Source organism: Silurus aristotelis, assembly GCF_946808225.1.
Source record: "Silurus aristotelis genome assembly, chromosome: 20".
Taxonomy (NCBI): domain Eukaryota; kingdom Metazoa; phylum Chordata; class Actinopteri; order Siluriformes; family Siluridae; genus Silurus; species Silurus aristotelis.
Genome location: NC_139593.1, coordinates 21374504 through 21391915, shown reverse-complemented (window position 1 = coordinate 21391915; position 17412 = coordinate 21374504). Strand labels below are relative to the sequence as shown.

At 41.7% G+C, this 17412-nt stretch overlaps 2 protein-coding genes across 3 annotated transcripts; both read left to right on the top strand.

Moving 5' to 3' along the window:
* Positions 1–1051: 1051 nt before the first annotated feature.
* Positions 1052–11536, top strand: LOC310715540 (uncharacterized protein). 2 transcript variants are annotated; one of them, XM_083522024.1, is made up of 8 exons: positions 1052–1287; positions 1965–2019; positions 2861–2978; positions 3072–3188; positions 4269–4540; positions 4669–4736; positions 4831–5021; positions 9345–11536. In XM_083522024.1, the coding sequence occupies exons 2-8, from the start codon at positions 1981–1983 to the stop codon at positions 10727–10729; spliced, it is 2190 nt and encodes a 729-aa protein (XP_083378150.1). In that variant the 5' UTR covers positions 1052–1287; positions 1965–1980; the 3' UTR covers positions 10730–11536. The 2 variants fall into 2 exon arrangements, with proteins under 2 accessions (XP_083378150.1, XP_083378151.1); XM_083522025.1 differs by lacking the exon at positions 1052–1287 and adding an exon at positions 1451–1582.
* Positions 11537–12082: 546 nt separating this feature from the next.
* Positions 12083–16105, top strand: LOC310715542 (uncharacterized protein). Its single transcript, XM_083522027.1, has 2 exons — positions 12083–12402; positions 14064–16105. The coding sequence occupies exon 2, from the start codon at positions 14066–14068 to the stop codon at positions 15605–15607; it is 1542 nt and encodes a 513-aa protein (XP_083378153.1). The 5' UTR covers positions 12083–12402; positions 14064–14065; the 3' UTR covers positions 15608–16105.
* Positions 16106–17412: the final 1307 nt, after the last annotated feature.

The window sequence follows — 17412 nt, the reverse complement described above, 5'->3', positions numbered from 1 at the left end:
TGAGTGTCGGTTTGGGAAACGTGCCAGAGTGTTGATTCTTCTTCGTGTTACAATATTTTGGGGCGCAGCATAACAAATTCGGGGTTTGGCGCCATTTGGTGGACAAAAGGCGCAACAACACTGCTTCAATATTCACTGCATTGATTGGTTTAGAAAATGGGTGTTTTTTCGCCGCCTTGTGGACAAATAGCGCAACAACACTGCTTCAATATTCACTGCATTGATTGGTTTAGAAAATGGGTGTTGTTTTGCCGCCTTGTGGACAAATAGCGCAACAACACGCATTCACCGCACTGACTGGTATTAGAACGGGTGTTGTTTCGCCGCCTTGTGGACAAATAGCGCAACAACACTGCTTCAATATTCACTGCATTGATTGGTTTAGAAAATGGGTGTTGTTTCGCCGCCTTGTGGACAAATAGCGCAACAACACTGCTTTAGTATTCACTGCATTGATTGGTTTAGAAAATGGGTGTTTTTCGCCGCCTTGTGGACAAATAGCGCAACAACACTGCTTCAATATTCACTGCATTGATTGGTTTAGAAAATGAGTGTTGTTTTGCCGCCTTGTGGACAAATAGCGCAACAACACGCATTATTATCTATGCACTGGTTGGTTTTAGAATGGGCTAAGGCTGCACCAGAAAACGAAAATAAAATCAAGATCACGATCAACCAGTTGTTGTTATTGAAATTTATTAGCTTATTATCCTCACAGATTTATCACGTGAAAAAAGAAATTATAAGTTCGTGCATAATTAATTACATAATGAATTAATTTGCAACTTCCAGCCGTATCCACAAACATGGGTAGTAAAGCATAAGGAAACCCACATCCACCCAGTCACAAAACAGACAAATTAATGAATAAATAAAGAATGAAAAAGAACGAAAGAAATGGAAAAATAAACAAAAAGGAAAAAACTAAAAGAAAGCAAACAAAACCTAAACAATACCGCCAGGCCGCTTGGTGGCGATGACGATTTTTTCAATGAATAACTTTAGCGAAGAAGATGATGAAAAAAAAAAAAAAAAAAAAAAAAAAAAAAAAAAACATTTTTCCATTGACGGTGACGCGCTGCATTTTTTCTGCTCGGGAAGCTGAGCGCACTTTCCCCTTTTCTCCTCAGCCTGCCTCATCATCTTATTCTTTCCTTTTAAGAATTGAGTTTTACATTCGAATATGACCGTGTTCGAGTTTTAAAACAATAAAAATCAAAACCTCGCTGTTTTTTTTCAGATAATAAAAATAAACCGACTTTCGCTGGCTGAGCTGCTCGGCTAACGGTGAGTGGCTGAATCCCAAATCGAGTTCCACTTCCTGTGTAGGCACACTACATAGGCCGCGAAAACAATGGCGCCTACGCCCTTTGCAGTGCACTTTGTATTCAAGAGGAGGTTATTTGGGATTCAGCCATGGTGAAGCTGCTGGTTCAGCTAGTTTCATTGTTTATGTGAATGGAGGTCCGGAGTCACTGATGGCTCAGGAATGATCATGAACTTTCTTCATTTATAAATAAGGGATGGATGGAGACTGAACCCCACCAGTTAGCTTCTGATTTGGATATTTAGATGATTTTGGGTTCGTGTTTCAGCTGCATTTTTAGACCCCTTTCTCAGGAACGGTGTGACAAAAAACTAAATCCCAAACTGATGTCACGTGTAACAGCTGGATTAGGACCAGAAGAACCCCATCCAGCTGTGATCTGTCTCCTGAGGACCGTTACATTCACCGCAAAGCCCCTTAGCATTCAGCTAGTTAATAGCATGTCAGCTAATTTCTGAGGGCTGAAGCTAGTCAGCTCTGGGGAAAGTCCTTCACTGTACTCATGTACCTTTTGTGACCAGGTTTAACAGTTGATGCTGATTTAATGTTTTTTTTTTTTTTTTTTTTTTTTTTTAATAATGGTGCTTTAAAAAAAAAAATTATAAAAAAAAATTATAATATATATTTGTTGATACAGACGGTGGGCTCTTGCGATGCCTCGGACGCAGGAACCTGATCCTGCTCACTCAGAGGTAAAGCACAGCTACCAGAAACACTTAATTCATCTTCAAAATACTCAATCATTAAACACTCTGAACATCCACATCAAACACTTTGAACATCCACATCAAACACTGTGAACATCTACATCAAACACTATGAACATCCACATCAAACACTGTGAACATCTACATCAAACACTCTGAACGGCTCTGAGCCCAGTCCTTGGTGGTCCTGGGATTTGATCTCACAACCTTCCAATTAGAAGGCCAACACCTTAACCACTGAGCTGCCACTTCTCCATTTGCCAGGTTTCGGAGGAATGGTTTCTCCTGTTTTGTTTGCACCTGTAAGTCCTGCTCATGCTTGTCTGAGTCAGAGGGAGATTCCTATTTTGCTTACGTTTCTCACAGAGGATCATGAAATGAAACAAAACGAACCCAAGGCCTTGAGATGATCTGCAAATGCTGGTTTGTGAAACTCCGTCCTTCCCTGGAAATCACATCCGATCTGTTGTTTGTGAAACCGGTCTCAGACTACTCGTTTTTTTGGTCCTCTTATCTGCTATCTGATGGTTGTGAGGACGTCTGTACAGCCAAAGCACCCCAGGGTTTCATTCACACGGCCTAACAGAGGGGTGAGAGTGGCAGCTTAATGGTTAAGTCTCTGATCAGAAAGTCAGAGGTTTAAGCTCCCACCATTGGGCCCCTGAGAAAGGCCCTCAATCTTCTGTGCTTCAGGGGCACTGTATCATTGCTGGCCCAAGTGTCCTAACAAGCTGCAAAATGTAAAAATCCACTGTACAGTGAAATAACATGTGACATGTACAAAGCCTCTTCTAATTTGGGTCTAACTTTTGTCCACGCCCATCAGGTTGAAGACGTGCCGAAGGAGGCGTGTACCAGCGGAGAGACCTCACACCGGCGTCACGTCGAACCGGGGGATGACCGGGATGAGCTTCCAGAAGAAGAGTTTGGATTGGAGGAGTCCGGTTGGTGCCTCGCTTTATGTGAACATGTCGATGAACTTAAGTCAGTGTGTTCCTGACAATGCGTGTGTGTGTGTTTGATCCTGTGCGTGTTAGGACACTGCTTGAAGGAGGAGCCTGTGGAGCTGAACAGCGATGATCAAGGGAGCGATTTCGACAGGCTGAATATCATCTGCATCAAGGAGGAAGATCCCGAGGATGACGACTACCTCTGTAAGCCAGCTGCAAGACACAATGGAGTCCGCTCAGTGACACGCCCTACGCAGAGCCCTAGATGGTCTTTAGATACTAAAAAAAAAAATTCTGAAAATATATTTGTGTCTGCAAACAAGGTTTCAGTTCAATAAACGTGTGCGCTTTCGGATCACGTGAGATTTTTGGACGATGGCATTTACGGATGTGTTTGTTACACTGTTTACAGAAATGTCCTTTTTTTGCTTCTGCCATTTTTCAGCTCCTGTCATTGATCAACATCTGGATTTGAGTCTTGTGTCTGTGTGCTTGATTTAATGTATGATTTTATGCACGTCATGTATCATGCGTCGAGTTTTATAAAGGAAATTACAATGGCATGCGCTTACATTTACGGCATATGGCAGACACCCTTATCTTATTCATACAACTGAGCAGCTATGGGGTTGAGGGCCTTGCTCAGGGGCCCAGGAGTGGCAGCTTGGTGTCAAAGTCCAATCCCATAACCACAAAGCTACCACCTGCACTATATTGAAACGTAGCAGTGAACACGCTTTTCATTCAAATCCATTTTTTGTTTCTCTCAACAGCATAAGAAACAAGATGCTGTGGATGCCATTGATCCAAAAATCTGAAATGATTCGCATGGCCACTCTGTAGTGTTTCGTCTTGGGCATTGTTTCATGAGAACCAAGTAAACATGAAGAAAGTGTGTGAACACAGATGCACATCATGATCATCAGTTACTGATATAAATCTATACACAGATAAACTGCTGAACACCAATAAACCATTCTGACAAATGATGAACTACCTGAACACAAACGAACACGGGTGAACACCCAGATAAAAAATATTACTGAAACAAACAGCTCAACACACGAACTGATGCCTACACAAACATCAAAAAACTATTTAAATGATACTTCAGCTGATGCCGACTCATACCGATGATTTGTATGATGTACTTAAAAGCCAATATCCTGTTTAATTAATGACCCATGTGCACACTACTCCAGCTACCTCGAAAAAATTACGTTTCTGATCACGAAAATTAGCCATAAACCCGAACAAGTTAGCGTCTTTTTTTCATTTTTCCAGACTGCGAGGAATGCAGGTGCTTTTTCGTGAACAAGTGTGAAGTTCACGGTCCAGCTCTGTTCATACCCGACACTCCTGTTCCCATGGGGGTCGCCGACCGTGCCAGACGAACCCTTCCATCAGGGCTAGAGATTCGGAAGTCCGACGTTCCCGACGCAGGCTTGGGAGTGTTTAATAATGGAGACACCGTTCCAGTTGGAGCACACTTCGGGCCCTACCAGGGAGATCCGGTAGACCGAGAGGAGGCAATGAACAGTGGTTATTCATGGGTGGTAAGTAATATAATCACAAAACTCACACATGAATTGATTAAATCACATTTTGGTCAACAGAATTGGTAAATGAATGAATACTTGTTACACAATTGTGCATAGAATGTAAGTTTATTATTATTTGGCAGATATACAAAGACAGACAGCGTGAGGAATACGTCGATGCTACGAACGAGATACATGCTAACTGGATGAGGTGAGGAATATTATATTGAGGATTTATTTCGAGTTATTCATATAGAATGCTTAATAAAAATACAACCTTGTTTTTACCTTTGCCACTAATTTAGGTATGTGAATTGCGCTTGTGCCGATGAAGATCAGAATCTCATGGCCTTTCAGTATCAAGGAGGGATTTTCTATCGTTGCTGCCGACCCATCAAACCAGGACAGGAGCTTCTAGTGGGCTACGAAGAGGAATACGCCAAAGATCTCAGTCTTGCTTTCGAATACCTCTGGAACAAAAAGTGTTCCCTAAATGGTTACGTACCAATATTTCAATTTCATTATGGTTTTTTAGACAATGCTTTATTTATAAGCATACAAGATAGAGACTATAACATACTTTACAGATTAAGGTATTAAGACTTGGCCAGTTGTGACATAAGTCGTAATCCAAATGCCTGTTAAAACTTGGTCAGCAGTGATTTTCTTGTCCATTCTGGGGCACCTCACTTGCGTAAGAGTTTCCAGCTTACTAATATTTTAAGTTGCTTAGTTATGAACTACTCAAGTAGAACTATTTCAATGGTTAATCCTGGGTTTTTCCTTGTTGGTCGAACTACAAGCTATTCATTATTTGGTCAGACCTAGTGGACTATATGAGCATAACCCTGATCCTATTCATGGCTATTTTTTTGAGCTAGCTTTCTTTTCAGCCTATCCCTGGCTGGAAGTGACATCTACTGTTAAGATGGAGTTGATTTCCCCATGGCCTTTTTTACCTACCAAATTAACCTCTTTTTGCAGGCTTGGTATGATTGGTATTCATGCAGGGATTATGATAGGACAATGGAAAATGGGATTTTTGTGGGACAGGGAGAATGATTTTTGAACAAGGGTTTTAACCGGTCAGCTAAACATCTTTTTCAAAGACTGTTAAATATCAGATTTGTAGGTGATGTAGGTTTCTCAAGTTTTTAGTTGGTTACCAGTGTATATTGGTATACTGGTCCCTTGGGGTACCATGTCTATGACTGTGATGGAGTGGTTTTGTCGTCCTAGTTACATGATTATAACACTGAGTCAGAACCGCGGTGGGTGATTTTGCTGTTGACAAACTTTTTTGCATCAACACTGAGCATAGTTAGCCTTGGTGTCTCTAACCAAAGCCCCCTGGTGCTACCATCACAAGAAGCTAATTCAAGTCTTGAAAAGATCTTCAGCGGTAATCAGAGTTGGAGATTAAGTTCCTGTTGAGAGGTTTCTGTTTTCAGGTGCAGAATCCACTTGCTGTACAGCGCACCTATGGAAAGAGCTAGTGCCTGTTGGTCAAATGCATATTATAGCAAAAGTAAAATGCACAGATTCTGTTGTGAGTGCTTACCAACCTTGCTGTAGGAGTCAAGTAAAGGCAGTCAAGGTTTCTGGAGATGCCGGGTGGACACCAGCACGTGTAAGTCAGAAAAATGGTCTTGGTCTTCAGTTGGAGGATTTTTTGTGCTAATTATACAATGATGGACTGTGAACTACACGTACAGCAGAATGCCCTGAAAACGTGAATTGAATTAAAGACCTTTTGTAAGTCAGCAGGTTCTGAAGCAAACCCCAGGGACCACGGACAAGAACAGTTCCTTGTCCCAGTGAGAGGGGCAATAAGTCCAAATCTCAGAAAGCAAGAGAGGTCCTCAAGTCCTTCCTAACCATGCCATTGACTGTAAAGATCAAAAAACACTTACTAGACAGATAGTTTCATTGTGATTGATAGGTTTGACAGGGTGGAGGAGCGCCAGTCCTCCCATGTAAATAACAAGACAAGTTTTGCTCGCTAGACTCCAGGCCATGTGTGGGTGTGGTATTGGTGGGATCCTAAATATGTTCCACATGTTGAAACATGTTGGACCTGGCCCACCAATGGTAAGCTTCTAGAGAGTGCTTTACCCACTTGGTCAGCACAGTGGGGCAGCTTACAACACATAAGTGAATTTTAATCTGGGCACTTATACCTCAAGTCAAGAGGCTTTTATTGTCATTTATACTATACACAGTGGTACACCGTAAAGCTACATAAAGTGCATCGAATGCAACCCAGTGCAAACAGTACAAACAGTACAGTCAAACAACACAATCCTAAATTTGGGTTTATAAGCTACCCCTCCCCAAGGAGTCAGATGTGGGATCTCACTTTTGTTTTGTGTACCTTTATTCCCACACCATTTTGACCCAGACAGGATGCTCTATGGAGCATTATTATAGACAGCATTTTTTTTTTTTTAGCTGACAGTCACCTCTGCAGAGGGCTAAGATGACTGCATGCCTTGGCAATAAGCCTGTCCCACATGCTCTGACAACCAGTTTCAGAGTGATCTCATGACCAAACTCATGGATCTTATTTTAGTTTATGTGCCTCAAGTACCCTGGGATTGATTTTGTGGTGTACAACAAGGGTCAGTCCGTTCAGAGTGTTCCCTACTATACCTATTAAAAGCATGGTACATTTGTGGCAGAAAATGGGCAACTCCACAAGGTGCATTTCATCTTTAAGAACTCCGACAAACATGCAATTCCAGGAGGTTTGTGCTGCAGCTACTTGTGCATTGCTGCAGATATTCTAAGAACATTATGCCTGAGTGTCATGAGTACAGCAAACACCCTCCTACTCAGAAGGTGAGTAATTTCCTCATGATATATGGGTTATCCTGCTTTTAAAACACTGCCCCAGCAGTGTCAGGAGGGTTTAAGAGGAATGTTAGGTTATGTATATTACAATGTTCTAAGAACTCCAGATAATAAGGGTTTCCAGTCAATTAGAACCCAGGGAAAAAGTTCCATAGGGAATGGTGACCACTACTGACAGCATTTTATAGTGTTGCATGGCAACCACGTGACTTTGTATTAAAGATCCTGCCTTGTGTGCACAGGTGCACTACATGGTATCATGGTGTAAAAACACCACCGGAGGTTATCTAGAGTTCATAGTGCATGGCTACATATGTAATTCAATTGTTCCACTAGTCTTTTAAAAGTAGCAGGTGGTTAAGGGCAAATAAAATTACCTAATACTTAAATCTGGAGTAGAAGTCTAGGGTTATGATAGATTGTAAATCAATTCTAAAAGGTCTACTTCAATCTTAGTAGTGAGCAGGCTCAATTAATGTCAAATCTTCAGTCATCAATCTACTGTAATGAAAAATTTACCTTTTTAAATACCTTCATTGGTCCACTCACAAAGTCCAAATTTAGTTTTGCTTGACAAAACTACCCCAAAATACTACTTAAAAGTTTGAAACTACTATGGCAGAAGCAAAAATGGTCGAGGCTATTGGAAAAATGTCAATCTAATAAGGTAAGGTGTCAGAAATTGTGGAAAGAAGGTAGGAAACTTTTATCTTTTTCACATAGAGACACGCATTCGTGACATACTAAAGGAAAAGCATTCTGCAAATTGTAAGGTTTGGCCATCATGAGTTACCTGTACACCTGTCTTTGTACTGTTACAGCAATGATACGAAAAGTTGGTACACTGTACTGGCTCTCATTTAGTGCCTTGATAGTGGGGTGGGGGAACTGTCTAACACTCAAGCAATCAACTTGGTTGAGATCTGCCAACATTGTGATAACCATCACAACAGTGAGCTCACATGCCTTGGGGAAGGTGTTGGGTCACCCTGGAAGAGATCAATCCTATCATGAGCAATCAAAAGAACAGTCAAAAGAATTTTGTATTGAAGTGGACCTAAACCGAGCCAGCAAAATGCCTCTACAGCATTAAAGAGCCATCCATCATTTTGTGTTGGTATTAGCCTGTTTATTGAATAACTTGCATTCAGGGTCAAGCAGTCAGGTGAGACGTGCGCTGTCATCGTGGGTTTTTTCTTAATATAGAGCAACTGCACTAATTGGTAAGTCAGGCATTTGTCTTGACAAACTGCCATCTGTGGTGTTCTCAATCAGTTCCACCTGGATCTAGCTGGATTGGTGAACAGATGGACAGATCACTTTACAGATCAGATTAATGTGTTACCTATTCATTGTTCCATCTTTTGAGCCCTCATCAGACATCACCAAAGACTTTCTCAGTAATTTCTGTAGTCAGTTTGATGGTTGAAGTCTGCACGTTTTGTCTTAGAATGTAGCTGTTCTGGGTCATGCTTCTTTTACTGCCATTTTGTCATTCAGGTTTTTTTCCGTAAATACGTCTAAGTGGCATTTAGTGGTTTGGTGGTTCATGATTTGACTTGATTTTAGGCCTTCGCTGTTGAAATGAGATGAGAACTACAGGATATCAGGTGTCTGTCTTGTCACTCTAGCTGGAGCATTTCTACATTTAAATCTGGTCTAAATCTGAACAGAGGCTGCCACCTCACTTCTGCTTTAGAGCTAAGTTTGTACTCTTTTTTAATTTTTTTACCAAGTGTCATGCTGCTTCTAATGGTGTCTAAATGTTAGTTAGTTAGTGGTTATGTGAAGGTTTTTGGATATTGGTTGTGCTAAACGTCATGGTGTGGTTGGCTACTACTGATATTAGCAATAAACATTATTGTAGCTTATAAAGCAGTTCATATATATAGTTTCCTAAAAATTTTCAAACCTAAAAAAATTGCATTGCATTTGAAGTTCTCTGTTTCTTTTTGTCCTGCTCCAGAAATGAATGGCATCCTGTTGCAAGCCCTCTCCTGCTCGTTGTGTGCACTTTCCTATACATCCTTATTTCACTTCCACAAACATATCAAGAGATGCCACTATGAGGAGTATGTGAGACTGACGAATTCAGGAGAGATAAACTGTGAAAAATTCAATGTGATGCCCACCAACAGCTCCAGTAGTCACCAAATTGGAGCTGACTCCTCCGGTACTTTGTGCGTTACAACCTCCGACGGTCGCATGCGAATAAAAACGCACCACTGCTCCGATTGCGGTAAAAGTTTTCTTCAAGAGAGCGATCTTGAACTGCACCAGCAAATTCACGCGGGAAAGAAGATAAAGTCATACGAGTGCTCGCACTGTGGGAGGAGTTTTACTCAAGTGAGTCACCTCCGAGCCCACAAGCGCATTCACACAGGCGAGAGGCCATATCGCTGTTCAGAGTGCGGAAAGAGTTTTATTCAAAGGAGTAACCTCAGAACACACCTGCGCATCCACACGGGAGAGAAGCCATATTGCTGCTCGGAGTGTGGGCGGGGTTTTACTCATCAGAGTAACCTTAACACACACCAGCGCATTCACACAGGAGAGAGACCGTTTCACTGTTTGCTGTGTGGAAAGACCTTTGCGCAACAGAGCGCTCTCCGTCTACACCAGCGCGTTCACACCGGAGAGAAGCCGTACCGCTGCGCCGAGTGCGGAAAGCGGTTTGTTCAGCTGGCAGGCTTGCAGAAACACCAGTCTATTCACAAAAGAGAGAGGCCTTATCACTGCTTACAGTGCGGAATAAGTTTCACTCATCGGACTCATCTTCAAGAGCATGAGCGCATTCACATTGGGGAGAGGCCGTATCACTGTGCACAGTGCGGGAAGAGTTTTTCTCACCAGCGTAATTTGCATCAGCACGAGCTCATCCATACGAAAGAGAAGCTGTACCACTGTTCGCAGTGTGGGAAAAGCTTTTCTTTCCAGCACAGATTGCAGCGGCATCTTCGCATTCACACCGGGGAGAGGCCGTATCAGTGCTTACAGTGTGGGAAGAGTTTTTCCTCCCAGCACAAGTTGCAAGTGCACCAGCGCGTTCACACAGGAGAGAAGCCATATTCCTGTTCACAGTGTGGGAAGAATTTTACTAGTGCCAGTAGTCTCAAGATACACCAGCGTATTCACACAGGAGAAAAGCCGTATCATTGCTCGCAGTGCGGGAAGAGTTTCACTTGCCGGACTAACCTCCGACAACACCAGCGCATTCACACAGGAGAGAAGCCGTACGACTGTTCGAAGTGTGCCAAGAGTTTTACTTGCAAGTCTAATCTCCGGCAGCACCAACGCGTTCACACAAAAGAGCGAAGCTGTACAGCCAAGACACAAGAGCAAGAAACCTGATTGTCCATATTACAGAGTTCAGGTTAACTTTTTTCCTAGTCGGGTAGAATGGCGACAGGTTGAGTTGGTACCTCAAAGCTCCAGGGTCCAGTAGATAGAGTTTGACATCCCTATTTCTGCAAGGACTGCATTCCACTTTTCAGACATACCACTAGACGGATAGTCAAAAAATGCCAGAAGAAATGCATGAGTGTTGTGACTTCCTTTGTTGTGCAGTATCCGGTGGAGGGTCTATTTCCAGTGTTCCTGGGATAGGATACACCCCGATGAGAAAATAGATGTTCTATAGGACTGAATGAAAATGTTCTGCATATTATGTAGCTGATGGTCTTGTATCTTTGTCGAGCGCATGTGTTGAATGTTGTGTCGCATTCATATGTTTTCTTTCTTAGATAGTAGCTTGAATAGTGTGCTAAATATATTAAGAACATTTTTATTGTAAATCATGTTCCATCAAATGGACTTTTTTTCGCCAACATTCTGTACCGTATCTGCTTATTTTAATACTCAGATAAAATGCGTTATATATAATGTTTATAATTGAATCAAAAATTGCAATCAAGCTCTAGAGTCAAAACATTCTTACTGAGGACTATTACTATTACACTACTATTCCGTTGTTCTTAGATATATCTTCTGTAGCTGTGTCTGCAAATTGCAAGAAAACAAAGGACGTGTAGCAGGTCTAACTTTTCGGGGCACCATATTGAACTTCTTGAGGCACTAAATAGTTCCAATTGATTAAAACATTGGTTGTCTAACCCGAGCATGTTTTCAAGCCTGTCTATTAAAATATCATGATTAAAACGGTGTCGAATGCTGTACTCAAGTCCACTAGTACCAACACATACACTTACAAGCCAAGACATGCGGTTGGTAATTTACACCATTAGCCAGCACTGACTCTGTATCAGGATGCTTCCAGAAAAAAAAACATCTGTTGGAGATCGAAAAGGGTCAAAAATTGGTTTCTTAGCAAAGGCCTAGCAGCAGATACTCTTAAGGCATGGCATGAGTTACTCACTGATACAGATAGTTGGTCTGCAGGAGTAGAGCACCAAGCTATAGCGCTAATTGTACACAGTGGGGCTAAACTTGAAGCCAAACTTTATTTAGATAAATGTTGGTCATCTACATCAGCTACATCATATTCAGTCTGAGTGATAATAATTCATAGCAGTGTAACACTCGTAAAATAATGAAAATAAATGAAAAGCTCAAATAAACGAAATAAACCCTATAAAATATGAAAGCAGTGGGGGAAAACCCTAATCTGAAAAATCTAAACTGTCCAGTAATCATGAGAAAATAGTTTTTTTCTTTGCCATCATTTTTATGAGGTGCAATAATAATAATAATAATAGTAAAGGGTTATGCTGACAATTGATAGTTTAAAAAAAAGTCACGTAAGCAGTATGTCAACCCCTCCTAACTGCCAGAGGTGGTGATCACCTAGAAACCTTCTTGTGTGCCTGGTGACGTATGACAGTGTATGCAATAAATATGGCTGTCATACAGCAGTCTTTCTGCCCTTTTGTTACCTTGCATACATCAGACTACATGTGCATCATGTGGACCTGTCCGCTTAGCAGCTTGGGACCATGGATGGAGCTACAGGTATCCAGTCCTCCAAAGCTGGTGACTTACCATCTCCTATCTTCTCCTCTGCCGCAGTGAGTGTATATTTCATATATTTCCAGTTTTTTTTCTTTCTTTCTCTAGCTTTTAACTGGTTTCCTTTATTATTGTCACTAGCCTTATTAGACTCACTCACTGCGAAGTTCTCTTGTCAAGTTTTACATACTGCTTTGTGCCATTGTTCAGTTGTGGCACTTACATCTCTTACCTTCCCGTTGGGTTTGGTTAATCCCTCGAGATTTCAATTTCCCTGAGCATTTCACATCCTTCATCATTTGGCTGTCCAGTGGGTCACAAGGGTAGTGGGGGCACCAGTCTTCTTGCACACATTTGCCTTGAGCCTCCTATTTGAAGCATAATGGGGTAAAGTTAGTTTTACTGTATTTTCCTCTTAAAACTCCAGCTTCCCCTTTGAACATTGCAGGGTATAATTATATTAACCCTGAATCTAAGCTGTGTGGAAGGGTTGCTCTTTGGACCTTCTGCCAAAGAATCCCTGGAAAGGAGAGCACAGCATTCAGAATCACAAAACCACTAATCAGACTGGCCACATGGTGTACTACCATTCCATCTTTCAGGATCCTAAAAGGTTTCTTTAACCTTGTAAAGGCTCTATGTGAGCAGGGCCATGCTTGCACCCATAGCCATCTTGGCATTAAAGGGTCCTATGTGGTATGCTCATGAAATACAAGTAATGGCAGTTTCTCTTTAGGTAGTGAAAAGCTGAGAGCTATCTGCTCGGTTTGTACAGTTCTGAACAAAGAGTTATAGACAAAAAAACCAAAAAAAAACCACAACATTGCAATTTTTGCACAATAGTGGATTTGAGAATGTTGAGCAAGGATCAACCAAGCACAACAGCATTATTAGGAGGATATATAAACAGAAAAGTGATTATCTCAGTCTGGAGGTAAAGCAAAGCAGTGCACCACAGTCTTTTTATATAAAATCCAAAAACATCATATTGATTACGTTTCTGGTCAGTGATCAATGTTGCAAGAGGAATTTGAAGGTGTCTTGACTACTGTACAGGTTATGAAAACTATGAAATGTGTGTACAGTGAAATTGTATAATATTGTTCAGGCATTTGTTGGGTTATTGCACTTTTCACTGGATTGGATTGGACCTTGAGTAACCTGTTGGCCGACCCACAGTAGACCTTTAATTAGACAAGACTGATGCTTTTTTTATTGAGAGCTTTATATGAGGATTTTTTTGTACTGTTCTGGGGCTTGCTAAATATGATTTTAGATGTTGTCAAGAATAGAATGGAGGCCGAGTTGTTCTTTGGTCAGGAAGTTTGTCTAGATGAATTGCCCAAGTGAAGAGCATTGTCTACGGTTCATAAACTGTTGTACCAAGCCAACTTGGTAACCGTGCATCTTTTAAAAGTCTGACAGAATACAGTCATGAGCACAGGTTCATACTATTTGTGTTCAGAAATTAAGTAACGGGATAAATGGTGAAAAGACTGCAAAGTGCAATTCAAATACTAGAAAGAGATAACAGTGGCTTGGATGCAACATACCTGTCTCAAAGCCTGGTTGTCAGTCTGGTAGTGAGAGTGAATACTTTTAAATTTTGGTATTATTAAATGAAATTTACATTTTACATCTTACATTATTTCTTGCACTGAATTTGAAGTTCTGTTTTTTTTTGTTGTTTTTTTTGTTTTGTTTTTTTGTCTTGCTCCAGAAATGAATGGGATCCTGTCGCAACCCTTCTGCTGCTCCATGTGTGCACTTTCATATACATCCCTATTTCACTTCCAAAAACACGCCAAGAGATGCCACTCTGAGGAATATGCGCGACTGATGAATTCAGGGGCGGTTACATACGAGATATTAAATCTAATGCCTACCAACAGCTCCAGTAGTCATCCAATCGAAGCCGACTCCTCTGGTCCTTTGTGCATTACTGCCTCTAACAGTAAATCGCAGATAGAAACGTACCGATGTTCAGATTGTGGAGAGAGTTTTGTCCACCTGAGTGATTTTAAACTGCACCAGCTCATTCATGCGGGAAAGAAACTGAAGTTGTTTCACTGCTCGTACTGCGGGAAGAGTTTTACTCAAGCAAGTTATCTCCGACGACACCAGCGTATGCACACCGGCGAAAGGCCGTACCATTGCTCGCACTGTGGGAAGAGTTTTGCTCAGCAGGGCAACTTCCGAACACATCTGCGCATTCACACAGGAGAGAAGCCTTATCACTGCTCAGAGTGCGGTAGGGGTTTTACTCGCCAAAACGCTCTCCAGCTCCACCAGCGCATTCACACTGGAGAAAGACCATATCAGTGCTCAGAGTGTGGGAAAACTTTTATTCAAAAGATCAATCTCCAAATTCACCAGCGCATTCACACAGGAGAGAAGCCATACCACTGCACCGAGTGTGGCCGGGGTTTTACTCACCCGACGTCTCTCCATGACCACCAGCGCATTCACACCGGAGAGAAGCCGTTTCAGTGTTTACAGTGTGGGAAGAGGTTTTCTCAGCAGAGCACTCTCCACATACACCAGCACGTTCACACAAGAGACAAGCCGTACAAGTGTTCTGAATGCCAGAAGAGTTTTACTCACCTGAGTCTCCTCCAACAGCACCAGAGCTTTCACACAGGGGAGAAGCTCTACCACTGCTCGCAGTGTGGCAAGAGTTTTTCTTACCAGCGCACTTTCCGACGACACCAGCGCGTTCACACAGGGCAGAAACCGTATTGCTGCTCTCAGTGTGGAAAGAGTTTTACCGAAATGGGAAATTTCCAAAAACACCAGCGCATCCACACAGGAGAGAAGCCTTATCAGTGTTCAGAGTGCGGTAAAAAGTTTGCTCAACTGGGAGGTTTCCAAAGACACCAGCGCATTCACACCGGAGAGAAGCCATACAGTTGCTCGGAATGCGGGATGAGTTTTGCTTATCAGAGTACCTTGCAACGACACCAGAGTGTCCACACAGGAGAGAAGCTGTATTCCTGCTCACAGTGTGGCAAGAGTTTTAATTACCTGGAAGGTTTCCAAATTCATCAGCGAATTCACACGGGAGAGAAGCCGTATCAATGCCCGCAGTGCGGGAAGAGTTTCACTTGCAAGTCGAATCTCCGACAACACCAGCGCATTCATACAGGAGAGAAGCCCTACCAGTGCACACAGTGTGGAAAAAGTTTTACCTGCAGGTCTAACCTCCGACAACACCAGCGCATTCACACAAAAGAGGGAAGCCACACAGTGGAGCCGACACCTTAATATACCACAGAAAGAAACTGATAAAACTGAGCTTTGATAAAGATTACAGATTTCAGCTTACCTTGCTTCATAGTCAGGTAGCATGGTGACAGACGGTGGTGTTGGTACCTCAGCTCCAGGGTAAGAATCGTGTAGTGTGTTCTCACTGTTCTCCCTGTCCTCCCATCTACCAAATACATGGCAGTAGACGGATACTGTAAATCAGTGGTCCCCAACCCCCGGGTCTCGACCGGCACCAGTCCGTGGGTTAATTGGTACCGGGCCGCACAGAAAGAATACATAACTATTTCCGTTTTATTTATTATCTGATTCTGAACGATGTTTTATTTTGTAAAATTATTGGATTCTTTCCGCCACATCTGTCTATGACTCACTCTTGATGCATGTCATGATGCCTCGGTCACATGTCTTACCACCATCCGCTACCTCCTTAAAGGAGCTCACACATAATACATTACCGCTAAATTCAAACCCCCAAGCGAGCAAAATGAACAAAAAACAACACAGTGGCTTCACGTGCATTATTAGATTTAGAAAATACCAATTTTTATGGTCGTATCATTTTATTTTGATGTATTTATCCGCCACACATTAAAGGCCGGTCCGTGAAAATGTTGTCTGACATTAAACTGTCAGGTCCGTGGCGCAAAAAGGTTGGGGACCGCTGCTCAAATTCACCCTAGGTAAAAATATGTACAAGAGCATATGATGCCCTGTGTCAGACTGGTGTTACATTTATGGTGTATTCCCATCTTGATCAGTGTGTTCTTGGAGTAGGCCCCTGGTCCAGGATAAAGCTGTCAACGAAGAAGGAGACGAAATTAAATTGTTTTGCATGCTATGTAGCAAATATTATTGTATTCTTGTTGAACGCATGATTTGAATGTTTATATTGCATTCATTCAGTATGTTTGTTTATAAGCTAAATTAGTGGTGTAAATTGTTGATGAAATCCACACAGAACATTCGATTAGCAAGTCACGTTTCATGAAATGGTAGTTCCAGCTTTAAATCATGTATCTTGTATCAGAATTAAATCTTGTCCCTTTATTTTAATACTAACCTGAATGGCATTATATATGATGTTTATTATTTAAATAAAAAATAAAATAAAAAAGGACCAGACTCTAGATTGGACCTTACCCTAGAACTTCATAAGCAACACTTACACTCTTTTTCTTCAAATTAATGAAACCTTATTTCTGTATTATTGTGCTATTGGTGATGGACCATGGACATGGAATTTCAAGGCTTTGTGTGCACTTTTTTCTTCTTTTGTAGATACGTTTCTGCGGTGTCTGTCAATTTCTTTTTATCACTGCAACAAGAGGATACACATAAGAATTGATAGTTTGACAAGCAAGATACAGGATGAACAAAAGTAGAGCAGCTGGATCAGTTGGAGAGTAAAGAGCGCAAGAGGAACCACAGCAGGAAAAGTGTTAGAAAGTGGAAGTGGCACGCATGAGGCAACTTTTTTTACATTGTCATCCTGCCAACCCACCATTAACCAACTCTTACAAAAATCAAAGTAACCTTGATGACTAAAAGTGGTGATATGAGAGAGGAATGCCTCTCCGATTGATCGAAAGTGCACTCTCGATCAATGGTAACATTGGACAAGTCTATCGGACAGGAACCAGTCCTGAGGATACAAACATATCCATTAATAACGCTCCAAAAACATATTCTGACAATTTGTTTTGCTTTAAAACTTTATATCCCACCTATCTCAAATACTAAACAAACTGCTTGTGACACAGTTACCTTTCTACCAACAAGCTCTTTTATTTTTTTGTCAAACA

Bases quoted from the DNA above. Each gene is read 5' to 3' on its own strand.
- LOC310715540 (XM_083522024.1), top strand. From the start codon at position 1,981: ATGCCTCGGACGCAGGAACCTGATCCTGCTCACTCAGAG. The intron at 2,020-2,860 runs GTAAAGCACAGC...CACGCCCATCAG, and splicing joins CTGATCCTGCTCACTCAGAG to GTTGAAGACGTGCCGAAGGA. The intron at 4,737-4,830 runs GTGAGGAATATT...CCACTAATTTAG, and splicing joins ATACATGCTAACTGGATGAG to GTATGTGAATTGCGCTTGTG.
- LOC310715542 (XM_083522027.1), top strand. From the start codon at position 14,066: ATGAATGGGATCCTGTCGCAACCCTTCTGCTGCTCCATGTGTGCACTT.